General features: G+C 40.4%; 1 protein-coding gene across 4 annotated transcripts in view; it reads left to right on the top strand.

The window, feature by feature from the left end:
• PAX3 (paired box 3) overlaps nt 1-22,418 on the top strand; it is a 94,112-nt gene extending 71,694 nt beyond the window's left edge. For 3 of the 4 annotated variants that reach the window (XM_059703310.1, XM_059703311.1, XM_059703309.1), the window contains 3 exons: nt 76-290; nt 20,759-21,005; nt 21,497-22,418. In XM_059703310.1, coding sequence (XP_059559293.1) covers nt 76-290; nt 20,759-21,005; nt 21,497-21,531 — 497 coding nt within the window. In that variant the 3' untranslated portion in view covers nt 21,532-22,418. The remainder of the gene's footprint in view (nt 1-75; nt 291-20,758; nt 21,006-21,496) is intronic. The other variant, XM_059703312.1, reaches the window with a different exon arrangement.
• Nucleotides 22,419-26,791: the final 4,373 nt, after the last annotated feature.

Here is a 26,791-nt window from a genome sequence, read left to right as displayed (position 1 = left end):
GGCGTGGTGCCTGTGAGCTTTGGCACTGCGCTTCCTACAAGGGAACTCGGTGGCTGACCATCTTCTCCATTGCAGCCGTGTCAGACCCCAGCAGCACCGTGCACAGACCTCAGCCGCTCCCCCCGAGCACCGTACACCAAAGCACTCTTCCTTCGAACCCGGACAGCAGCTCTGCCTACTGTCTCCCCAGCACCAGGCATGGATTTTCCAGCTACACAGACAGCTTTGTGCCTCCGTCCGGACCCTCCAACCCCATGAACCCCGCCATTGGCAATGGCCTTTCACCTCAGGTCAGTCCCGTGTTTCCAGACAGATGATTTGCTGTATACCAGAACCAAACAGTCAATTCCCCCAGGCAGCGGTATAATGAATTGCCAAATTTAAACCATAATGTATTCCTTATATGAGCCACATGATTTCAGTTTCCTAGCTTCCTTTCTCTCCAGCCTTCCTATGGGGCTGTATCAAAAGTTGCAGCTTAAACTTAAAATTCAAGTGATTCATAATGGAATCAGGGAGATTTCCGTTTAGACATCATTGTCAAAGTAATTGTTGTTTCTACTCCTAGTCTTTGGGTAAGAAACTCACACACACTTAAAAACATGGTATTTGGTCAGCTGAGAGAGTTGTGAACCAAAGCAACTAATAAAGCACCAGATTTTATAAAAACAATTGGGAGGAAGCAAACAAGTTGTGTGAGGAGAGACCCAGCTGATGACTACAGAACTCTGGTGTAAATGAGTCATAAATGCCTGAATTAGGAGAATTACTGCTCCTTGGGAATATAGAGATATTTGAATATTGTAATTGTTTTTCTAATTTGCATTGGACTATGAGCTTTTCTTGAGAGATCACATTAATAAATTGCCTTATAATTGCATGTCAGAGGGTTGGTTAAATTTCCTACATGTGGCATCTGTCTGGGGTTGACATTATTAGCAGTTGTTTAAATACAGATCGCTTGATTTTATTAGAGAGCTCTTGGCCCAGGTGGTGAGGAGAGCTGCCCACTGAACTTGGAGAAATGTCACAAAGGGGCGGCAATCTATAATTGCGATCGAGAATCTCTTCGGGGCTGAGAGTGAGAGTTTTAACAGCTTTATCTTTCCTTAACCGCCTTTTTCCTCTTGGTGGTTAGAAAAACAGAGAAAAGCTCAGAATGACACAAATGAAAAGTGAAAAGACAATTATAGTCAATTACACACTAATCAGTGACTATCACCGCTGCCTAAGCACCAAGAGGGCATTCTAATAGGCAGAAAATGAGATTTTAATGGCACAAAGGGTGGCCAAAATAACGACTCATATATCTTTGCCGTCTTCGTTCTCTTCAACTTGTGGTTTGCGTCTTGGGAGTGGAGTTCCTGGGCTCTGCACAACAGTGATAACTCTGAGCAGCTAAAAAGTTCAAAGCCGTTGGAGTTGAAAAGAATGAATAGTAAAGGCAATGAAATAAACATTTCTGCCTAAAGGCAAAAGTTCATAAATCCTTTTTTGTAACAGTAAATGTCATTAAGTTTCATAGATTCCTATAGCACATTCTGGGATAAAAAGAAAAAAAGAGAGAAAAGAGGTGGATTTAAACCTCAGCTGAAAATAACAAGATGAAAACAATAAATGTGCTTCCTACTGAACTTTAGTGCATTTAATTTCCAAGTGCTGGCATTTATAAATGTGATTCTACATGAACATCTTGGACTGATAGATGCATCATTAAATGCTCAAATTTATAGCATGTAAACATCTCCCACAGTTCAGAAGTAATGTCAGAGTTATCTCTGCAGTTTTACTATAAGTGGTTTTGGGCCATGGAAAAGCTTTTTATGAATGTGATGTGATTGAAAGTTTTAATAAAAATAAAATTTAAGCCTAACTACTTCTGGAAGGTGAGACCCAGGATTGTCTCAGTATTTTTTAGTGTTCAACCATAGTAAATACAAGGACACAAATCTCTATTCTATCCGTGAAACTGCTAGCTTTTAATAAGTGTGTCACCTTGCATATTCTAAGAAGGGTATTTTATTGCATTATATAAGCATTACAAAAGTGGAATTATTAGCACTTGACCTTGAAACTGTTAATCCTTGATTTTCAAGAAGCCTGGCTATGATTCCAGACTTGGCAGTAGGGTGGGAATTGTTCCAATATCAAGCAGTGGAAAATTCCACAGGCAAATTTTCCTGTATTTCTTTACTATGCTCCTATATATTATGTTAATCCCTTCCTTAAAACATTGCAAATACTCAGGATATTTTGCATTTCTGCCATAAATTTCTGTCTCAAACCACCAATGTGAATGCATGTTGTCTTAGTTCTGATAGCATCCCCAAAGAATTAGGAAAGGAATATGAAGCTTCTTATTTCCTCACACAAAACTGAAGAATGAAAGTCAACATCTCATCAAACATCTTTGCAAAATGAGGGACTAGAAAACTTGGGCATTAGAACTCATATTTTTACAGCTTTTGGGATTTATCACTCCTCAGGAATGCCTCTATTCAAGCAAGCGAGGGGTATCCTTGTTTGTGGTTATCTGGCTTTATTAAAAATATTATGAAGAAAATTTGAAGATAAAAGCCCACGGCAAACAGTCTGGTTTACCTGTAAACTAAAGTAGAGAAAGGGTGGTGACCTTTTAGTCTTATTGCTTATTTTATAGAAGAGCTTATTAATACATTAGACCATATAATATTAAAATAAAACTAATTTTTTAAAAATATATTTTATTGATTTTTTTTACAGAGAGGAAGGGAGAGAGATAGAGAGTTAGAAACATCGATGAGAGAGAAACATCGATCAGCTGCCTCCTGCACATCTCCTGCTGGGGATGTGCCCACAACCCAGGTACATGCCCTTGACCGGAATCGAACCTGGGACCTTTCAGTCTGCAGGCCGACGCTCTATCCACTGAGCCAAACCGGTTTTGGCAAAACTAGTCTTATTATTAGCTTTCTTCTTTTCCTTTCACTCTTTCACTTCCTCTTCCTCTATCTGGACATCTAAGATGCAGACATATCCACTGGAGGTTCAGAGAGCTCATGGTCACTGAAGGCCACAGGGCTGATAGTGAGAGAATTGGGACTAGAACCTGGGATTCTTGGCTTCTGGTCTAGATCTTGTCCATTTTAGTCCATTCATGGTTGAATGGAGAGGAAACAGGTTTTATGAAAAATAGAGGCAGGGGTCTTCAGTCATATTTTAAAATCATGTAGTAGAAACTAGCTTTCTAAACTTTTTGGGGTTCAAGTTAATTTACACTCTTTGTACTGATACACTCCTTACTTTTTTATTTTTGCTTTACACATTTTTTTTCTATCAACCTTCGAACTTCCACTAATAATTCAGTATGCTTATTGTAGAAAATGGAAATCTTTTTTTCCCCAAGTTTCTTTAGAGTAGAAAACATTTACCCTGGGCAACCACTGCTAATATTTTTGCCTATTGCCTTCTAGCTCTTCCTTTTGGGTCTTATGCTCTTAAAAAATTATGCCTGAGATAGTGGTGTATATAACATTGTATCTTGTCTTTTCCCTAGCTTTGCATTTCTCTATAGACCTTTCCCTACTTATGAATTTAAATGGAATTGGAGCTAAAGTTATTTGAGTCATTATGATCAATTCATTGTAGGATATTTGATCTGTTAAAATACATGTGTCCTTTATTTGACTTTTTTCCTAGTGTCATTGAAACTGATGGGTCATTTGCCATTCAAACTTGAAAATCTTGAGTTAGAAGGTGTGAAACTTGTTTGATGGGCTTTTTTGTTTCTTGTCAAGGGATTAATAGATACCTTGTTTCTCTGTATGTGTTGACTGTAGTTGCTTTTTGCATAGGAGGGGCTGTTTCTAATCTATCTGCCCCCTCAAACAAAGATTCTTCTAAAGCTTGGAATCAAAGTCATTATCCATGTGTTTGTTGGATGCCCTCAGTCCTTCGCTCAGGGAAGGTCTCAGCTTCGAGAAGGGTGGGTTTGTGAAGTAGGGACTCAGAAGGCCACACCTGCCCAGATGCTGATGTTGTAGCAGCAATGGACTTACATGCACTTATGACATTATAAACCTCAGAATATTGACCAAAATTCTTAGAAACTTTGTTCATAAATTTCTTCAAGTTCTGAAAGGGTCTGTTCATCACTGAATTGCTGGCAAGTTTATCTTGTTCTGAGGGAATCAGTAACTATATCTGGGAACAGTCCCACTTATCTTATGGAAAAACTGAGGCCAGTGTACACAATCACAGAAATGACAGGGGAGTTATCACCAGAGTTAAGAGCCAAACCCATCTCTCTTCCCCGTGTTACTAATTCTTCTATAAACGGAAACTGCGCACTTCACTTGCTGAGGAAGCACAACATCCCAGAAAGTTTTCCACAGGCCCGCCCTGGCACTGATGCTCACCCCGATGTTCCCGATGTTCCCGTAGGCATGGCTGAAAGGGTATGAATGGGAGTGTTTGGCCTCCCATTGCCTCAAAGACTGGATCTGTCCGGTAACTTGAGGCGAGGTTCTCAGTGATGGGTGAGGGAGAGGAGAGGCTAATGACCTCAACACGTTCTTCTGTCTCTGAATTGTATTTTGTTTGAACTACATAACCCTTTTAGGAGATGGGGGCTTATATAACAAAGGACCAAACACCTTCTGAGAAGAAAACCATTCAACTCACTCTAGAGAGGAATTTCCCCGCGGGTATCTGCATTCTTTTGAAAGGTTGTGTTCTCTTGGCTTGAGACAATAGAGAAAGAACACAGGGAAACAGGGACAAAGCATTCCCCTCTACACCCAGATGAATGTTACCAGCACCTTCCTGCACGTGCAGGAGAGAAAAAGGAATGTTGACTTGGAATAGAGAGGGCCAAGGAAATACTACCACATGCTCAAGACAGGAGACTAATTAACATGCTCTTCTAATTAACTTCCTTTGTGAGAAACACTACCCTCCCCGCTCCCCCACCTCCAAAACACACACAGCCAAACCCGAGAAACAAAACCTATTACATTAACAACCTCTTATAGTTTCACGCTCGACCCCTACCCCACTTCTACAAACTCCACAGTGTTTGGTGACAGCTTCTAATGATTTCTTGAGTGACATACAATATCAGTGGGTTACAGGGAAGCTTTTTAAAAATTGTTATGTAGCATACAAAAATGGGCCAGTAGGCTGCATTTAGGGTTCACCAACCATTGCAAATGATTCTTCAAATGTTTTGGGTTTGGTAAAACCTAAAACACATTTTGCCAAGTACTTTTCCTCCTTAATTTTTCAAACTGCGTATTTTAGGGAAAATTTGACCCATATGGTTTTGATTCATTTACTCATATCATTGACTTTTTTTTCCCCCTTATGGAGCCATTTGATATCCAAGAAGCTTTCTGAGCCGTTCTTATGTTCATTTTAAGCATTTCCCTTCTTAAAAAGAGGAAGTCCTCTTTGCAGCCTCAGAGGCCATAAATTTCGAGTACTCTCTCAATTCAGCCATATTTAAGAATACATTTGGTATAAATCTGGATTATTATGAACACATTTTATGTTTAGAGCAGATGGGCAGATTTTTGTTTCTGGTTTATGGGTGAAACAAATGACAAAATAAGAAAATAGGCTTAAATTACAAAAAAAGGGTTTTGTTTTGGGGAATGTTTAACTGTTATTAATAAATCCCCCTGGTAAGAGCTATGCTCAGAAGCCTCATTTTAAAGTTAGTCCAGGTCTTGGGTAAGATGTAATTGAATAACCAGTACACCTGTCCTATTTCATGGGTAATCTACTGAGGAAAGAAAAAACAATCTCATAAAGATTTGTGGGCCAGGCTTGAAAATGCCCGAATGTTTGCTCACCACTCAGCAACTCAAGAACAAAGAGGAGGTCTGCAGATCTCATCAAGTTTACCAACCATTCATCTGCTAAGTCTGGTTGAATCATCACAGCTCTGTGGGATGAGACACGGTCTCCGAAATGAACTCAAGAAAGAGCGGAGATCTTTATGTAACGAGATCGTGGTTAATGGTAGAAGATGCCGGGATCATCTTTTGTTCTTATTCACATTTCACACAAGAAAACCTTTAACTCAGCCACCCCTCCAGTTGCTTTTAAAGAATAGTATTAAAACCAAGATTATTAGTGTGTAATGTATGTAAATTGCATATTTGGTGTCAGCTACGCTTATTAGGCGGTTTCTCCATTTCATGCATATATGTATTAGACTGTTGTGGTTCCATTTCAAATTAGATTTCAATTGCTCAGCACAGTTTCTTTGGACAAACATTTGTTCATCCTGAAGCTTATTAGGGAGAAGCCTTTAAGTGTGAATATGTGTACACAAAACGCAAGACTCCTTTTTGACTGTGCTTGTCATTTATTGGACCACAGTGTTCACAAGGATCTCAAATTCCTTAGCTGCCAGGCAAGATGGTGGTTCTTTGTCCATGGAAGGGGTAGGGGCTTACTATGAATTAGCTTGCTGTGTGGATGGGGCATAGTCATTAAGAATGGTTGTGATGGGTACTTTCCAGTTTCATGTCAGGAGACAATCATTTTCACTGTGGCATAGTCATTCCTTGACCTTATCTTATAGGGTTGAAACATCTCAAAGCAGTAAGAATTTCCCTTGTGGCAGGACCAGCTTCTGGACATTTTTTGAGCATGCATCTAGATGCTACCTGATGCCAGGCCAGTTGTTTTGACCATTTCACATACAGCTTGCAGATCCTGCCCTAGCCTACATTCACTCACACATTCATTCATTCATTCATTCATTCATTTATTTATTTATTTTTATTGATTTCAGAGAGGCAGGAAGAGGGAAAGAGAGGTAGAAACTCAATGATGAGAGAAAATCATTGATCTGCTGCCTCCTGCATGCCCCTACTGGGGATGAAGCCCACAACCTGGGCATGTGTCTTATCTGGGAATTAAACCATGATCTCTTGGTTCATAGGTTGATGCTCAACCACTGAGCCACACTGGCTGGGCCCTCAGCCTACTTTTATCATCATGCAGAAGCAGACCAGCAGATGGCCTGTCACCCATCATTTCCCAACAGAGCCACTTCCTTCTCTTCACACTTTCCAGAAAGTCATCTGTGGAAGGGAAAGGAAGGGTTTTGATTAAAGAGATTGGTGTGGTGTCCATCAAAGCTTGGCCAGAGAGACATTTCCGTGCAACAGCGGCAGCCTCTCCAAAGCTTGAGTCTCTTTCTGTTTCATTTCTAAAGCAGTTCATGAGCTCAAAGCCAGAGCCACAGGGGCCTGCCATGTTTATGAAGGCTCAAGGATGTTTATGACCATAAATGAGCCCATTTCAGCTTTACCGGAATAACCGTGGGCCACTTGCGTGTTTCCATTCGCCATATTAGGTTTCGAGATGTTCCCTCTGTGGTGAAAACAGGGCTGCGAATCCACTTGTTGAACCGATGCAGACTGTGATTGACTTGGTGCCACTGGTTTTTCCCCGAAGGCTGTGGTTGCTGCCCTTAAAGAATATGAGGAGAGCCCTGGTTTATGTCAGCTCTAGCCACAGCCTCTTGAGTTAGTTACAGATTTGGAGAATTGTGAGCGAAACAACTACTTGGCCAAAATCTCCTTTTTAGAGAAAAGGAGGGAGCGGCAGCCAGTGATTGAATCTTACATCATGTCACTGAAATGAGCCACAAGAAAACCTTTCTTGCTGAATGAAAATTCCTTGGTGTCTGCTGAATTGATTTAAATAGAAACTCCATCAGCTACTTTCTCCCGTACACTGGGCAAATCAAATGCAACAACCCCATCACTTTTAGGTCTGTCTGAATTCCTTTAGCCACTGAGGAGAAAAAAATCAAGTGTGATTGCTGGGTTTATAACTAAGCTCCTAGAATAAAAGTTTTTCTTTGTCCTCAGTAATACACAGTAAAGCTGTGCTGGATTCCAGTGTGAGGCCAGTGGCCTGAATCAGTCCTTTATTACGGGGTTGGAAGGCAATGTAAAGCTTTTTAATTTATTACTGCATTTGCAAATAGCAATATCTACAGAAATCTGAATACTTGCATATTTATTCCATTAGGGGATGAATGTGTGCTTTGTACCACAGATCCAGAAGACTGGATTCAGTCCTTACTTGTGTACTATTTTTTTGTTTGTTTGTTTTCTAAAGAATCTGTTTCTGCAAAGCAGTCTGGGTTTCATCAGAGGTGTATATTTTTCAGTGTACAGTATAATATTTAAAAATTACTCTTGACATTTCACTAGAGCTCAGTAAACTAGAATTTTGAAGATCAGTGATCCTATTGTCCCTACTGATCAATGGCAAAGATGGAAAATTGGGGACAGTGCACTTTGTAGAACCACAGAGCAGCCTTTCTACCTTCAGGGAATATTTCTTAACTGTGAGAGGACGGTGCAGCTAGTCCTAAACACTGCATTAATGAGGGAGGCAAACATTGTTTAAATAAATCATTATCATTTTTTCTCAGTTTTATGCAGCTTGCATTAGAAAATTGAATTAAATTATTGCATCTGTTCTGAGATTTAAAAGCGCTTCATAGACCTGATCCTCTACTTACATGATTTCATGAGAAAATTTCTAGTTAAATAACTCGTCCAGGCAGAATTTCTTGTTTTAGCGTCTGTTGATGTCACATTACTGTGCTTATTCCTTGTTAAAACACATTCCACACTTTATTATAAAGTATCCATTTCTCCTTTGACTCTGAGCTTCTAGAGCAGCGGTTCTCAACCTGTGGGTCGCAACCCCTTTGGGTCGCCTAAGACCATCGGGAAACAGATATATAAGTACATATTGTTTTTGTGATTAATCACTGTGCTTTAATTATGTTCAATTTGTAACAATGAAAATACTTCCTGCGTATCAGATATTTACATTACGATTCATAACAGTAGCAAAATTACAGTTATGAAGTAGCAATGAAAATAATGTTATGGTTGGGGGTCACCACAACATGAGGAACTGTATTAAAGGGTCGTGGCATTAGGAAGGTTGAGAACCACTGTTCTAGAGGAATGGTACTAGGTCATAATCATTTTTGAACATCCAGAAACCAAAATGTGTCTCATAATAAAGGCTTGTTCCCCAAAGCGGGCTCCTGGGAATAGTAGTTTTGGGAAAAAAGGATTCTGAATCAACAGTTTGGTAGATGTTACAAATTATATTCCTTTATCTTTCAGAGTCTCAGTGTACATTAGCCTACTGAGGGCTCTGGCAAGACTTGCAGTATGGAAACATGTTAGTCTAACTTGGTGTTTTGTAATTTAACTATGGAGCCCTTTTGTTATCAAACTACCAAGTTTCGAGGAACACTTCCTAGGAAATGCTGAATGAGGGAAAACACAGGTGGAGACCCAACTCATGATTTGCCCATTTCTAAAATGGTTTCCTTGATTTTTTTCACAAGTGAATGTTTCTTTCTATTAAACATCTGATGTTATTGACTGCTTCAACATATTATCATCTCTCTGTATAGAAACTTTGCAGGAAAGAGCAATTTTAAAGGAGATGCTACAAACTTCTTAATAATGTTTACTTAGATAAGACAGATAAGGGAGTAAAGGAAAGAAAGGAAATTCCTGTTTAGTTAATTGATTGCCATGTGGGTATAACTCATCCATCTAAACAAGGAGCTTCAAGGTCAAAGGCACTAAATTGCAATACTTATCAGCCCCTCACTAGCTGTGTGTCTTCAGACAACTTGCTTAAACTGTCTCAGCTTCTGTTTCATCTTCTTGTGAAACCTGGAAGATATTAAAAAGAATTGTTCTATAGAGCTATGTTGAGAAACACAGGAAGTTTAAATGCTGTTTGATCAAATAATAATACTGTTTATTTTTATCTACTTAAAAATATCATGTGAACCTCAGACAAAAACATATATTTTTGTTTGTTCCTGATAAAGAGCAAATGTGGAAACTGAATAATATCAAAGAAAGGCAGTTTCTTGGTGGACTGAAATATTTTCAGGTACTATTCCACTTAGGCATTTAAAAGAACTACGGACTCAAATTGTATGCATTCAGAATGCAGTGATTATAATATGCCTGGGATATGATAGTCCCCAGAAATACAATGTACAAAATTGGTTTTGTCTGAGTAATTTAGATCCCATTAACATGAGAATCCACTGTAATGAAAACAGGAGCCAACAATCCTTTATCCCATGGGGCTAAGTATGGGGAGGAGAGAGGGTGATCATATTTATTGTTTCCTTTTTCTTTTTCTTGTTTTGATTTATTGAAATACTAGAGGCCCAGTGCATGAATTCATGCATGGGTGGGGTCCAGCTGGCTTGCCCTGATGGGGACCAATCAGCTGGCTGGCAGCAGGGAGGGGCCGCAGGAGGTTGGCCGGCTGGCCCTGCCCCTAATCGGGCCAGTTGGCTGGCTGCAGTGGGCGTCATAGTGACTGGTCATTCTGGTGTTCTGGTGGCTGGCTTTTTATATCTATATATATAAAAGCCCAGCTACCATAAAGGCGGAACAACCAGAATGACCAGTCGCTATGATGTGCACTGACCACCAGGGGGGAGATGCTTAATGTAGGAGCCTCAGCCAGAAGCCAGGCTCACAGCTGGTGAGGAGTGGCGATGGTGGGTACCTCTCTCGCCTCAATGGTAGTGCTAAGGAGCAGCAAGCCAAGCATTAAGGAGTGAGCAGGCGGGCAGTAAGGAGCTAGCAGGCAGGTGGTTAGGAGTGAGCAGGTGGGTGGTTAGGAGTGAGGGGTCCCTGATTGCAAGAGAGATGTCCTGGATTGTGAGAAGCTGCAGGCTGGGCTGAGGGATACCACCCTCCCCCCCCGCCCCCCCATGCACGTATTTCGTGTATCGGGTCTCTAATATATAGATAATATCACATGAATGTATTTTAAAAAAACATACAGTCCAGGCATGGCTCAGTGGTTGAGAGTTGACCTATGAACCAGGAGGTCAGAATTTGATTCCCAGTCAGGGTACTTGCCCTGGTTGCAGGCTTGACCCCCAGTGTGGGGTGTGCAGGAGGCAGCCAATCAATGATTTTCTCTCATCACTGATGCTTCTCTCTCCTTCTCCCTCTCCCTTCCTCTCTGAAATCAATAAAAATATATATAAAAAACCCCCACATACAGTCCAGCTTCTATGATACTAGATACAGGATACATTGGAAGCATGATACTTACCTCAAAAGCATACGATTCTGATGATTTTCTCACCAGCAAAGGATAAAAGTAGCTAAAACAACAGGTACAATAGAAAGGTTTTAGAAAGTAAAGGGCAATCTTAGTAATTTTGAGTTAATCGATTGGGAAACTCCTTTTTTTTAAAAAAAAAAAAATTTATTTATTTATTTATTTATTTATTTATTTATTTATTTATTTATTTATTTATTTATTTATAATTCTTTGTTGCTTAAAGCAATGGTTCTCAACCTTGGCTGCACATTAGAATCACCTGGGAATCTTTTTAAAATCCTGATTTCTGGGCCTCATCCTCCGGAAATTCTGTTTCTTTGTTACTAATGTTGTGGCCCCACCCCTAACAAAGAAACAGAATTTCCGGAGGATGAGGCCCAGAAATCAGGATTTTAAAAAGATTCCCAGGTGATTCTAATGTACAGCCAAGATTGAGAACCACTGGCTTAAAGTATTACATATAGTATTACTTATGTCTCCTTTCCCCCCCGTTGGCCACCCCCACTCCCCAGTATATGCCCTCCCCCTCTCCCCCACTGCCTGTGTACACTGAGTGGCCAGATTATTATGACCACCTGACGTTTGTAGGCAAATTAGCTATAATTTTGCGCTGAAGTTGCTAGAGGGCCAGACCATTATAAACGTCTGAATAGCACAACATACCTAAGTATCGTTACTGATCAAGTTCATCCTATCATGTTGATGGCGTATCCCAATGGAGATGGCTTCTTCCAACAAGACAATGCGCCATGCCATGGTGCTCATATTGTGCAGGAGTGGTTTCAAGAGCATGAGGGAGACTTTACCTTGCTTAGGTGGCCCCCACAATCACCAGATCTCAATCCAATTGAGCATTTGTGGGACGAAGTTAAAAGAGCCATCAGGCAGATTGGAGACCTCTGTAAGTGGCTTTCCTGTCTGTTGCCAGCCTACAGGGAGTTGCTTGGGCAATAGGAGGCATAGCCACCACCTGATTTATGATGAAGGACACATGTACATTTTCTTTTTTAAAAGAAAGGCTGATGAAGAGGGAGAGGAAGAGGAAAGGGAGAGGGAGGAAAGGAGGGAGGGAGGGAGGGAGGGAGAGAGAGAGAGAAATATCGATCAGTTGCCTTCTGCATGCATCTGGATTGGGGATTGAACCTGGAACCTGGGTATGTGCCCTGACTGGGAATAGAGGCGTGACTTTTCAGTGCTTGGGATGACACTCAACCAACTGAGCCACACCAGCCAGGGCAACAAAAGTACATTTTCAAGTGGAAAAGCAACATAGCATCTTTATTGGTCCCGTGGCCCTGGAATTGGGAAGGGAGGGAATTAAGGTAGATAGGATTTTAGATTAGTGGGTTGTAGCTTCTCGTTCTTGGAAGACTGTATGGTCAGATGTTGACCCAAATCTGTCAAGTTGCTGCACGTTTCCATGGGTCTGAAATGAATACTTATTCTTCTTTACCACAAAGCCTGTGAAACCGACCAGAAAACATTCCCTAAAGGATATGTTCATTCTTTTTCTTTTTTTAAAAAAAAATATTTTATTGATTTTTTACAGAGCGGAAGGGAGAGGGATAGAGAGTTAGAAACATCAATGAGAGAGAAACATCGATCAGCTGGCTCTTGCACACTCCCTACTGGGGATGTGCCCGCAACCAAGGTACATGCCCTTGACCGGAATCAAACCTGGGACCCTTGAGTCCACAGGCTGATGCTCTATCCACTGAGCCAAACCGGTTAGGGCAGGATATGTTCATTCTTGACATCTACTCATTCAATTAGTATTACTCGGTCTGTTCAGTTGCTCATTTCTCTATCCTAAGGACATGTCTTCCTTCACATGAAGAGAAGGAAAGGGATGCTTCTTTCCTATAACCGTCAGGAATTTAGTAGGTGGAATCATGACTTTGACTCTGGGCAGCCACAGACATATTTGCCTCCTTGCCACATGGTCTGGAAGAAAGAAAAAATACCCTTGTTGAGCTGAGCAACTGTTTTCCTTCTTAGTAGGCTGGGATGTTTGCCCTTCATGTTGTTAGGGTTTGGGGTGGAAGGGAAATTTTAGTGGTAAGGGAATACAGTGGAGCCTAATATTCAATTCTTTAGAATACCAATTTCTCACTAGAGCTAAGCTGTGGGGCAGAGTTGAGTCTCTTCTTTCTAAAAGGCAATGTGGATTTCTAATTCATTATAAGGTGTTTTGTTTGTTTGTTTTTGGTGAATCTCAGACAGCTGGGCAGTTAAAGGTCAGCAAGGTTTGTATTTATAAATGGTTGTCAGGGGGCGGGAATAAGCCTTGTATTTCCTTGAATGCAGGTTTACTTTATGGGCAATTAGACATAAAGTTTTAAACACCATCTCATTGAAGCATTGTGGGATGTCCAAGCCCAGAGCTTTTCCCTTTCTAAATTTGTAATTTTAGGTCCCAAAGGATCAATTAATATTTAGCAAACGTGTCCTGAAGTCGTCATGAAATTAAACCAAGATATATGTTCGATTTTCCACAGTCATGTTTTCAGACAGGTTTTTGAAACGATGAAAGGTTTTAGTGCTTATCCTTAAAGGGCGCTACTGTGGTTGTGAGACATTTCCTGAGCCGAGAAGAGTTAACAGCAGGTAATGTCATTCCTCCCAGAAAGAGTTGGAGACTCTCGGTGCTAAGTGATGAATGAGGGTATCTGACCCACATCTGTTTCACATTAGAATGGAACATTGCCCTGACATCGTTAGGAGCATTTGTCAAGATTCCCTGGACAGAGCTTCTGTAAATTACATGCTGCAAATGTGTCAGGGTCAGATAAGAGGATATCATTAACTCCCCCAAGTTTACTCAGGGCTCTGTCAGTCCCTTCCACTATGCTAACAGCCAACAATTTTCCTTGAGCCGTTTTGTTATATTTTTCACTCATAGAAGAAAAAAAATATGTATGCTGTCCCCACCCCCTAATATTGCACATGTTCTTTTCTCATAAATCATATTAATTGTAGACATGGTCACAAAGCATATTAAACGCAGGCATGCGTAAATGAATTAAAACATGTGAGAATTTTATTACGGCCCATGGTGGGTCTAACATAGTCAAATACCAAATGTATTAACTGGCATACTTTCTCATTTAGATAGAATAAGCTTTTTTTAAAATAAGCTTTATTTTATTGATAATAGATGGACATAATATGATTGTTCATTATCAGCTAGAGATAAACTATACATATGGATATATGTCTGTATTCATATATACATACATGTTGCATATCTTTTCTATGCTAATTCTTTGCCTATATTTATAATTTAGACATCGTCCCTAAAGAATATTGCTACCAATTTAACAGCTTAGCTCTAGTGAGAAATTGGTATTCTAAAGAATTGATAAAGTAGAAGTGATTCACTAATTGGTCACAGGACTGGAGATTAAAGCATATGTGCTACTTAGAGTTTAATTGAGACAGTACTTACTGAGCTCTTCACAAATAAAACTTGCAAATATATGCAACATCTGAACCACACTTGTCTGGTACACACACTTTTTCATCATGCATTAAACATAGCTACTTGTAAAATGTGAGCTAATGATTAAAATTTTAAAATAAGGGTGTATTTAGCCAGACATTTGACAGGCCCTGGTTTTCCTTCTGGTTAGGTAAAGGTCAGCCATGCCCTTCCCTTAACTCTGGTCTGGGTGAGAAGGTCACCATACCTACCTTCAGAGAAACTTCCGCCTTCAGGCAACTTCCCTCTCCTAGCTTCCAAACCGACAGGACCCAAAATCTAATTATTTAGATGCTAATCAAATGCAGGATAATTCCTAAGGCATTTGAATCCGAAGACAACATTTTCTGGAAAGACTCTGCTGTTCAAATGTAAGCTTTTCAGCCTCGAAGATGCAGTCGCTGAGATTTAACCATTAGCTGACTTCGGTAGCACCCATATCGGCAAAAATCAGTTGGATTAACATTTGAATATATGTATATCTTTTTTGGTTCTGTAAATAAATCATATCCAAATTAAAAATGTATATAGTCAGTAAATTTGGCGGGATGAGTAGAAGGTTTAAAAAATCCCCTTTTCTATCATACAAAGCTGTAATTCACAACGGTCATCAAAAACACAAATGTATGCTATTAAATATTAACTCAGAAGAACATCTGGTGACTAAAGAACAAAAATAAATAAAGACATGAATAAGGATTTTTACTAACAAAAATAGAAGTGTCTGGATGTATACCATAGTTTGCTAAAGCATTTTAGATTTCTGATAAGCCCTGAGCACTTTCAACTGAAGGTAAAACCATAATGCTTACGCCAAGACAAATATTTTTCAGACACATTGTTTAAATGTAGATCTTAATTTGGCCCATAGTTTTTATCTTTTATATTTAATCTTAACAATAGGAAAATTCATTCAAGAGATATATGGCATGAAGCAATTCTAAAGAGTTAGCTTTTCCTGAACCGTACTATCTTCCAATCAAGATATAAACAGCCTATTTGGAATTCTGAAATTTGAGAATGAGTTTAAGGAGATCTTCAGAAACTGTCTCTAATAATGTGAATGATGAAGGAATCAGCTTATGATTCCAAGGCTTTGGATTTGTTTGTAAAGGTTATCCATAAAGCAATTTAGACACGGTATCTAGGAAATGTTTTTGTAGGTAACAATTTAAAAATATCCTTAATAGTTGTCTTTTTAGGTGCCTTCCCTAAGAGTTGTACTCAACTAAAAGTAAAAACTAAGTTCTCCTCATGCGGCTGGTGTTGCTCAGTGGTTGAATGTCCACTTATGAACCAGGAGGTCAAAGTTCAAGTCCCAGTCAGGGCACATGCCTGGATTGCAGGCTGGATCTCCAGTAGTGTGTGTGCAGGAGGCAGCCGATCAATCATCCTCTCTCATCATTGATGTTTGTTTCCCTCACCCCCTCTCCCTTCCTCTCTGAAATCAATAAAAATATGTTTAAAAATAAAGACTAAGAAAAACTAATCTTTTCTCCACATTCCTTTCCCAAAGGACAGAACCAAGATTTTCATCAAAGGACAATGTTTTTCCTGGTCCTTGTGCTTCCTGGATTTACCTGGCATTTAATAATGTGGTCAGTGTTCTGTAGACAGAATTGGGTAGCCCTGAGTTTATTTCTTTTCCTTTGAAATAGTATGCAAAAACAAGGCAATTTTGTTCCCTGCACCCCCCGCCCCCACCCCCCCCAAAAAATAATCAGGCAAAAATGCCATCCCTATAGTAGAAATAACTTACTGATGGTTTATGGGGGAAAAGAACACACTTTGCAACAAATTGAGATTTTATTTTATGATTTTGAATTACAATTGCTATAGGAAAAGGATATATAAAAGAAATCCTGACAATATGCTAAAAGAGAAAAAAAAAGTATGACTGGAAGACATTCCAAAACCATATTGGGGGAATTCCAAGAATTTCATTTACCAACTTCTTTGTGCAGCAAATAGAAATTTTCATAGCTTCCCTTGAACCACATGAAATACAAAATAGCTTTTAAAGCAACGTACATAAAAGTGAAATGGGACCCTTCCACAGAGATTTGAGGTTTTAAATTATGTTAGGGGAAAGCAATATATTTTGTGTTTATGTATTCACTATTTTTTTCCAACAGAGATTTCATTTTTAATTTTGAAATCTTTTAAAATAGGTATATTTCTCGTCTTATCAATGTGAAGTATTGAAGTGAATTGCATTAGTTATAATTATTTATTACTTTTAATTTCAGACCAATTGTAGGAAAATATTAGTGCATCTTTCCCCATCCTCATACAGTTTGTGAGAAACAAATCACAATTACAGTATGTGATATTTACAGTGAGATAAGAGTTTGCGGGGGAATGTCTATCTCTCGGGCTCTCTCAGGGAAGTCAAAGGGACCAAAGACAGTTGATCTCTGGTCCCCTTAATTTCTGCACATTAGCCACTGCAAGTATTGGGCTGCTGAGCTCAGAGCTATTGCTAAAGCAGGGCTGTCACTAGCTTCCCAAGTGTGACAAGTGGCAGTACTGATAGGAAGAGCCAACAAGCTGCTCTTCTCTTTCCTTCACCCGGCAGCCATCCTTTCTGATTGGGTCATGCTCCCAGATGTCTTAAAGACACCGTGACCTAGAACCTTTGAGGATCTATCTTTTTTTTTTTTTTTTTAAATATATTTTATTGATATTTTACCGAGAGGAAGGGAGAGAGATAGAGAGCCAGAAACATCGATGAGAGAGAAACATCGATCAGCTGCCTCCTGCACATCCCCCACTGGGGATGTGCCCGCCGCAACCCAGGTACATGCCCCTGACCGGAATCGAACCTGGGACCCTTCAGTCCGCAAGCCGACGCTCTATCCACTGAGCCAAACCGGTTTTGGCGGATCTATCTTTTTATTGACCTAGAATATGACCCTGAAAGATACCTCCCTCCTTCAGTAGGTATGTTTCAAGGTCTTAGATGTAAATCCTATACACCATTTTCTTTTTAAATTTAGCAGCTGCAAAAAGTTGCTCCATGAACATCATAAGCTGGTTTTTGCTTACAGGAAGGACTCATTTCTTCTCTTAGAATCTTTATGGTCCCCTCTCCCTCCTCCCTGCTCCCTGTGGTCAAAGTTATTGCTGCTTTCAAAGTTATGCAAACAAGAAATGTATAGCAGAGGATTAAAAAAAGTTTATCACAAAAATGTACATATAGCTCATGAGAGAGTGTGCATGTTTTGAATAAAAGTCTGCTCTTACTCTCCAACTATAACTGTACGTAGGGTATTCCATTTCTTCCTTAAAGTGACATACCATAAACTGAGTTTCAAGTATATATCTTCATGAAGGATGTATTAATTTAAAATATGCTCCCTTTTTATCTAGTACTACTGGATAATTTTCTTTATGGATTGATAGTTAAAAATTTGTTTTTTTTCTAGTTTTTTTTGTTTTGTTTTTACTTAGCACAGCTTATTTGCAGTGAGATATTTGTACCCTGTGTCATTATCTCCCTTTCATGAAAAAAAAAATATATCACATTTTTTTGTGTGTATTTTTAATCCTTCCTATCCATTCTTGCCCATTAGGTCAGTACACAAAGAGGTACCTCTGATTTAAAAAGAATGCATTTGACATCGAACAACCTCTATTTTAAAGGCTCTTTTATTGTAATAGACATACATAAATTTTGTCTTGAACTAAAATATTAAATAAATTAGTATTATCAATTAAAGTCTATGAATTTTCCAAGTATGCACTGTAAAATCGTCAATATATGCTCAAAGAAAGGCAAAAAAGGGGAAAAAAACCCCCATACCATGTAGTTGGAAGAGCACTTGAGAAATAGCTTCAGTGCATTATAGGTTACGTTCAACTTTTAGAAATGAAGTAAATTCACTATAAACTCTAGGGTAGGTCCCTAAGGGAGCCCAGGTTCTAGTGGCTTTCCATTCTCCTGGAGCTGTGAATCCTATGGATTCTTACTTTATTCTGTGATTTTCATTTCCCCTAAAATCACCAATAAAACAAAACTATGCTCTGTTGCATATGATGGTTTTTTTGGAATATACATAATTTTTAGAGCTTGTTAAAAACATATTTCACCACGTAGCTCAAGAAAATCTGGGAATGGCTTTAAAGAGTTGGATATTATGACAAAGAAGTGGAGAAGGGTAATCCACAGAAGATGGTTTTTCTCTCTCACTCTTTCTCTCCCTCTCTTTCTCTCCCTCCCTCCCTCCCTCCCTCCCTCCCTCCCTCCCTCCCTCCCTCCCTCCCTCCCTCCCTCCCTTCCTCCCTCCCTCCCTCATCTCTTGGGCTAATGGAAGGCAGATCATTTTAAAGCTTTATTTCAGGAAGATTTTGTTTAGCTGTGAGGATTATGCACGCCCTTCCCAAAGGGCATTGTGGCCTCATCGTTTTTTGGAATGTAATTTCTGGGATGCAAGACTAGTCTCTCTCGCCTGCCTTGCTGGAACCCTTAGATCCCAGCTCCTAGGACCTGAATTTCCTTGGGGGCCTGCACAAGGCCTGGAGTCGGCATCGGGTTTCATCACTGCCCCTCCTCCTGCTCTTCTGGGTGCACTTTAAGTTGCATGCCCTTCAAACATCGTAAAACACACCAGAACTCTTACGGCAATACCGGGCCATCATCGTGGGCCCCTGCGTTTACATACAATGTAAGCAGGTGATACTTTGTAAGCACACGAGGCTCTGCACCCAGCAGTTGATTTTTTTCTGCAATTGCTTTTTGAGCCCTGTCATTGACTTGTATGAACCTGAGAAAAATCACTTCCTCTCTTGTGTGACAGGTTTCCAGCTGCAACATTAATTATCCACTTACTTCTGAAACAAGGTGTTGTAAGGGTCAGCGAGCTTGAGTTTGTGAAACTTGTCACCGTGCTAATCTGAAAGTTGTTCTGTTATCACAGTTTGTTTTTTTAAAAGTCCTCTTGCTCTTTAGGGTTATTTACAAAACCGGGTGGACTTTTTATAACATGCTTGCATTTCAGGCTTTTCATGTAACACTATTCATGGGGAAACGTTAGTTTAGAGAAGGAGTGGAAGACTAAGCAAGGGACGCAGTGACTTGGAGAATCATTTACCCTCCCTCCCTCCCTCCCTCCCTCCCTCCCTCCCTCCCTCCCTCCCTCCCTTCCTTCCTCCTTCTCTTCCTTTACTTCCTCCCTCCTAGATGCTAAGCACTCTGTTCAGTGAGGCTACTTCCCTCCAGTCTCTCACAGTTCAATGTAGGCGAAGTGAGGATTACAGGGTGGGAGGGGTGAGAAAAGTACAAGGAAGCCTCAGGGATGGAGCAATTACTTCTAATTATTGAAGGATGCCAAGATAGGGAGCAACTTTCTTTTTTAAAAAAGATATATTTTTTATTTATTTCAGAGGGAAAGGGAGAGGGGAAAGAGAGATAGAAACGTCAATGATGAGAGAGAATCATTGATTGGCTGCCTCCTAAACACGCCCCACTGGGAATGGAGCCAGCAACCCAGGCGTATGCCCTTGACTAGAATCGAACCCGGGACCCTTCAGTCCACAGGCCAACGCTCTATCCGCCAATCCAAACCAGCTAGAGTGGGAGCAACTTTCTTGGGAGCGAACACTTTGAAAAAAGCCACAGAGATCTCGAAACACAGGAAAAGAATTTGATTTGAATTCATTTAACTTTTTTAAAAAATATAAGCAAATGCCTTATATTTAAAATCACAGGTGAAACAAATGTAATATATGGTTAGACATTATTCTATGTGAACAGATGCAATCTCCCCCTGGCTCTGTTCCTGTGTCCCTCCTTCCTTTCTCCTTCTTTGAAATCCAGGTCCGGTTTTATCACTAGGGGCATGGTGTAATCTCTCTCTCTTTCCCCCCTTCTTCTCCTTTCTTCTTTTTCTTTTTCCTTCCTCCCCCTATGCCCTCCCCTTTCCTTTTTCGGAAAGGGCAGTCAGATGTTATCCTTGAGCATGATGTAATACCTCTGCTACTTTGAATTCAGGTCACCATCTTCGGGACAGCTCTTTAACAGGAGATCTCCAAAGAAATCCCAATGGGACTTTTCCAGTTGTTCTGTCAGCTGTAGGCTAGGGTCCTTCTCTCAGTCTCACGTCTTCCTAATCCACCTGTTTGTTTTAGGTAATGGGACTCCTGACCAACCACGGCGGGGTACCCCATCAGCCCCAGACCGATTATGCTCTCTCTCCTCTCACTGGGGGCCTGGAACCTACCACCACGGTGTCGGCCAGCTGCAGTCAGAGACTAGACCATATGAAGAGCTTGGACAGTCTGCCAACATCTCAGTCCTATTGTCCACCCACCTACAGCACCACGGGCTACAGTATGGACCCAGTCACAGGCTACCAATATGGGCAGTATGGACAAAGTAAGCCTTGGACTTTCTAGGGGGTATTTACGTCTGGAAGGGTTCAAAATTCCAACTCTTCCTTAAGGAAGGGGACGTGGCGGCCTGACTCAGCCTTGCATCCCAGGATCAACTGGGGCAAAGCCGGCTGAGGTTCCAGCAAGGACTCGCTTGTATAATTATTTTCTTAACAGATGTCAACAACATCTTGCGGTTATTAATTGCTGCGATGTGAAACCTGATTGCCACTAGGTAAAACACAAGGGTTGGCCAAAATGAACTAACACTTGGCATTAGAAACACATGTTCTTAATGAGGTCAGTTCAAGGATCATGTGGAGTATAATCCCAAAGACACAGAGTTGTGTCAAACTTGTCTCAGGAATAAAAATATTAGTCTCCATCCTTTGATACCACGGTATTAAATATGACATTGTCAGCCTGTAGCTGATTTTGCCCCTTGCCGTGAATTGTCCCAGCGTGACCTAAAGAGCTGTGTGTGTTTCCTTACAGGTGCCTTTCATTATCTCAAGCCAGATATCGCATAAGTGGACTGTCCACTTGGAGTAAAACTGGCCCTGTTTCCAGTCTCCACAGCCGAGACATGAAGAATCTCAGAAAAAAAATCGCCCTCTCGGGGGGCAGTCTTGACAGGAGACAGAGGAGAATGATTGATTTTCTTTCTCCAGTAGTCGGTTTCAAATTCTTTTGAACATGCTGGACAAAAGCCGTGGCGAAAAGGAAGACGCAGATCAGTAAAGACAAATGCAACATTTTAAGGCAATGATTTAACATGGCTACATATCAAATATCCCAACATTTAGTGCTGATCATCAAGGAGCTAAAACATTCCATTTGTGTGTGCGTGCACATGTATGTATGTGTGTGTGCACGTGTGTGTGTGTGTATGTGTGTGTGTGAGAGAGAGAGATCTATCTGAATTGGTTCAGGCAAGCAGAATGTTCTAAAATATAGTCAGAAAATTCTCTAAAGTATAACCTTGATATCCAATGCTGACACTTCTACAACTTTTAAGCTGCTCACTTAATGAAGCAGGCATGGAGGAATCCTTGACTTTTACACACTGGAAATTGATTTACAAATAAATGCCACCGTTTTTAGGAAGATAGACTAGCTATAAAGGACCTCCCAAATAAATTATTTGTTCTCTTATCCTCACTTGTACTTCAGTTGTTACTAAATGTCCCAGAAGGACACGTCTTGCTAATAGGACCTGGGATAAGGGGAGGAAAAGCCGGTTTTCTTTCCCAGCGTGGGAGAGGTGTGTGTGGTTTTCGCAATTCAGTTTCACGTGGAAGCCTACCTGGGCGGGGAGGGGGCGGAGAATTGAGTGCATTCCCACAGCTGCTTATCAGTGTGCAATACTGTGTACCTCACGGACGCCTTGGCAATGCCGGGGTCATAGATACAGAATCAGAACTATATTTTTGCAGGTGCTTTATTTTCGCAGCCCGTGATTCCCTGTGGTCAAATGCAGAGATATTCGCCACTTGCTGGACAACCGACACCCGGCTCGCTCCTTTTGACTAGAGACCATATTGGAGAATAATGCTTTTAAAATGACTACGTTTACATTCGTCTCTTTTCTAGGAAAGGCAGGGCAAGAGCAGATATGTCCACATGGCTCTCCTGTACTTTTAAATTATACAATGATATCCAATATGAAAAGATTCTAGAAACTGAGGTTTACATATGTTATTGTGGTGACATTGTAGAATGTCAATAAATTTGTTTTTGGAGATGTTAAAACAAACAGGCAGGGGGAAGGCAGTGTTATTTATTTCTTTCTATGCTTGGAATCACGAACGAGGTAGGCACAAATACATTCCCTTTAGCGTTAAGAACTATGACATAGTGAGTTAGTGAGACTAGACATAGTCCCGAGTTTAGTTCATACATTGGTCTTAGTGGGTGATGGATGAAGAGAAGATCTATCTTTGTGTTGCAGCCTCAACCAACAACAATGTGTTGTAAAAATGTCTTTCATGTAAAAAGTGCAGTAAATATTTACTATTTATAATGAATAAAGTTATGAAAACTTGCCCGACACTGCTTTTATTTATTTATTTATTTATTTATTTATTTATTTATTTTGCGGGAACTGGTGAATGTAGTATTAATAAAAACTTGGAAATGGGGAGCCAACAAAACATATACTTCACTCCTAACAGTGCCTTTTAGATTAGATAATAACATGGACAAGTAAAGTCACATGACCCGCAATAGAGTTTTCTTGAAGAAGCTTGGTTGCACACACTTTCAAGGATTGAAGTTTGTATTTCATGTGGAACGAAGTCCAGCTACCCCTCTCTGTTCTCTCAGAGCTCTGCCAGCCCGTTACTGGGAAGCATGCTTTCCCCCAGTGCACCTCACTTCATCTTCATCTCCCACGGTCATCTCCAATGAAATTTTGATCGAAAGCTGTCAAATTTTATTTTGTTTTAGAAGCTTTCTTCACTCTTCATGAAAAACATTAATGCCTATTTCATTCATTTTTCCTTATTCCCCCCCATTTCCTACCTCCCTCTCTCTTTCCCCCCCTCCAACACTTATTTAAATGCTTATTTTATGAGAGTCTAAATGTGCCATCATGGTTCTTGGTACTGGTGTTTTAGCTTATAACCTAGTGGTTAAGGCAGAGGAGTAAATACATAGTTGTAATGAATTAGGAGGACTGTTTTCATCAGATGAATAACCATGAGGTCCTTGCTTATAGTAACTTATTTATTTCCCCCAGTCTCTTATATGTAACAGGTGTTAACATTAGCATTCCTCTTGTATAGATGAGGAACCTGAGGCACATGGAGCTTATATGAGATCACCCAGGGGCAGAGCTGGGATTTGAGTGCAGGCAGTCTGATTCCAGAGCCTGTGTGCTTAAACTCACCCTCTTCTGCTTCCCCAAGTCCAGACTGTGTGGGAGAAGCTTAGAATCAGAAAGATCTCAAGGAGCACTCTTCACTTTGATAGCAACTAGCTATGGTTGGCTATTTAAATTTAAAGTCATTAAAAGTAAATGAAATTAAAAGTGATTCCTCAGTTGCACTAGCCACATCCTAAGCGTGCAATAGCCAAAAGCTGCCACATTGGGCAGGAGAGATATAAAACATTCCCATCATCACAGAAAGGTCAGCGCTGACCTAAAGCATGTGACTTCATTTTTTAAAACCCCAAGGACCTGAAGTGTAGTAGGTAAAAAGTCCAAATTCTTTAAATGCCTTAAGTCTTTTCAGCTCACACACTCATTCTTTCAGCCAACTATGTTGCCTTTTTCCTGACAATTATTTCTTCTAAAACTATTCTAAAGAGAGGAAAGGAAGGTAATCTAACTTTTGTTATCTTGTTTAATCCTCACAATATCCTGTGAGGCAGGCATATTTAGCCCCAATTTACAGAGGAATGAACTGAGGTCTGTAGTTGTTGATCAGTCTGGCTAGGGTCACACATAGCGACATTGCCTTTTACTTGGGCTAATGGCAGAACGTGTTTTTCTTTTTGTCTTTCCAAATGCTGCCTGCAATATCACTTTGTTATGTCAACCTATCCTCATGCCCAACTCAAGTTGAAACCAGGCATTAAAAAAACTCACTCCCAATACACGAGGGAAAATACCAGGATGTGGGATTACACAACAGCAACTGGATGTTACATATCACTTTCCCTTCCCTACTGATCTCAGAACGTGCCATGTGTGGCTCATATCTCTTTTTGATATACTTCTTTATGCCCTCTTATGTCTGCATGCCTCTGAGATCTGTTGCTTTGCTCATGTTTTTCCTGTTGTAAGTCTCCGTAGATTATTTGTTCCCTAATATTTTTTTTTGGTATTGAATCCATTTTCAAAGGAATGCGGCTTTGACATCCCAATCCTAACCCTGGCCAGGGTCCTTACTTTCATCCCCCTTAAGGACTTTGAGCCTTTGGCAGTCAACTGGGCTTTAACCTGAATGTGTCTGGAGAGGGTCCCCTTTATCCATTTAGTTTACAATTTAATTTGTAAAGTTAAAACTGAAAATCAAATGGCTGCATTAATGTCAGCTGCTGAGTCATTCCTTGGCAGCAGTTTTCCTAGGAATAGATATCAGACTTCACATCTGTGATGGAAACAAACATATTGTTTTAGGCTTTTAATCAGCCCAATTTGGAAATGTATTTTCACATACATTTGGATATCTGGGGAACATCCTGTGTTAGAAGGGATCTTCATTAGTGCTGGCATATAGAACCAATGTAATGGACAAAGTCACTGACTTATGGTTGTGAGTTTAGAAAGAGTCTTAAATGAGGGAGGAAATGGGTTAATTAATACCCTTTGTATGGACATGTCATGGAAGAATCACTCCTCAAACTATGTAATTACCACATGGGACCAGAACCAACATCTGTATAGGAACAAAATCTATTTTGGGATAAAGACTTGGGCCTCAACCATTCGGAGTAAATGATTTTTGGTGCTTAATCACTTATGAATAAGGAGAGCTTGTATCAAACATTGAAGAATGGAATAAGTGACAAGTGGCAGTATTCGTGCAGAGATTCACAAAGCCAGTCTCAGTCCTAGACATGCACTCATGGATCTGGAATTAGTTTTAGATGATCTATGAGAGAAAAAGAAGAAACAGAACTAGGCTCAGGCTTCTTGCCAAATGCCGGTGACATAAGCCAGTTCTATCTTTTTTATAGGTCCATTCTTGGGTATTGCTGACCGTGTATCCCATCATGTCTGACCCATGATGGGTACTCAGTACTGCTTGTTCAATAAAAGAATAAAGAAGTGAATGAAGAGTGACTCTCTTATACCCTCTGTTCCTGCATGATCTTCTGAAGAAGGAGCTCAACCTCAAGTGTGTGTGAATTGGGGTGAACAAGGGTGATATTGCAATAATCTCTGGGGTGGAGGGGACCAGCCATTGGCTCATGAATCAGAGGCACACAGATGGTCTTGAGATTGGATTGGTGCAAAACCTTAGGAAAGAAGGGAGAGGTAGGGGGTCTAACAAGTCACTTAAAAGCCATATTTCTGTGTTTCTGACTAATGCATCTGGCACAAGATCTTGATTTTTGGATTCACTACTGGGAGGATCAGAATAAGAAAGGAAAATAGCTAGTTAGTTTATTTCTTAGAGCTCTGGTTTTCAGCCCTGGTTGTATAACAGTCTGCAGAGTTATTGATAACAACAACAATAACAAACAGACTAATGTTTGGGTGTACCCAGACTGCTGGATTCAGAATCCATAGAGATGGATGCAAGGAGGGTTGACAGAGAACTCAGGGAGAAGTCTTTTAAAATTTTTTTTTTCTGTAGTGTATAGAAATACAGTTTATTTTTTTATCTTAAAAATATTTTTATTGACTTCAGAGAGGAAGGGAGAGGGAAAGTTAGACAGAAACATCAATGATGAGAGAATCATTGATCGACTGCTTCCTGCACGCCTTCTGCTGGGGATTGAGCCCGCAACCTGTTCATGTGCCCTTGACCGGAATTGAACCCTAGACCTTTTGGTCCACAGGCCAATGCTCTGTCCACTTAACCAAACCAGCTAGGGCAGGGAGAAGTCTTTGGCTGCATTGAAGCCTTGACTGCACTTGACCAGAAAACTGACTGATGAGTTTTCTGGGACCTGAAGCAGTGTTTAGGGTCACTTACCAAGCAGAGCTGAGAAACAGAAGTCACTTTGGAATATGGAGACACTTTAGCTTCATTAACCCCCAAACTTCACCACCAGCTCTTGACCCAGAGGGAGAGAAGTAAAGAGGAGCAGTGAGGCTGCGTGAGGGTGAGCTGA

This window comes from Myotis daubentonii, chromosome 7 (assembly GCF_963259705.1).
Source record: "Myotis daubentonii chromosome 7, mMyoDau2.1, whole genome shotgun sequence".
In the NCBI taxonomy this organism is placed as follows: domain Eukaryota; kingdom Metazoa; phylum Chordata; class Mammalia; order Chiroptera; family Vespertilionidae; genus Myotis; species Myotis daubentonii.
This window is presented reverse-complemented; position numbering and strand designations above follow the sequence as displayed.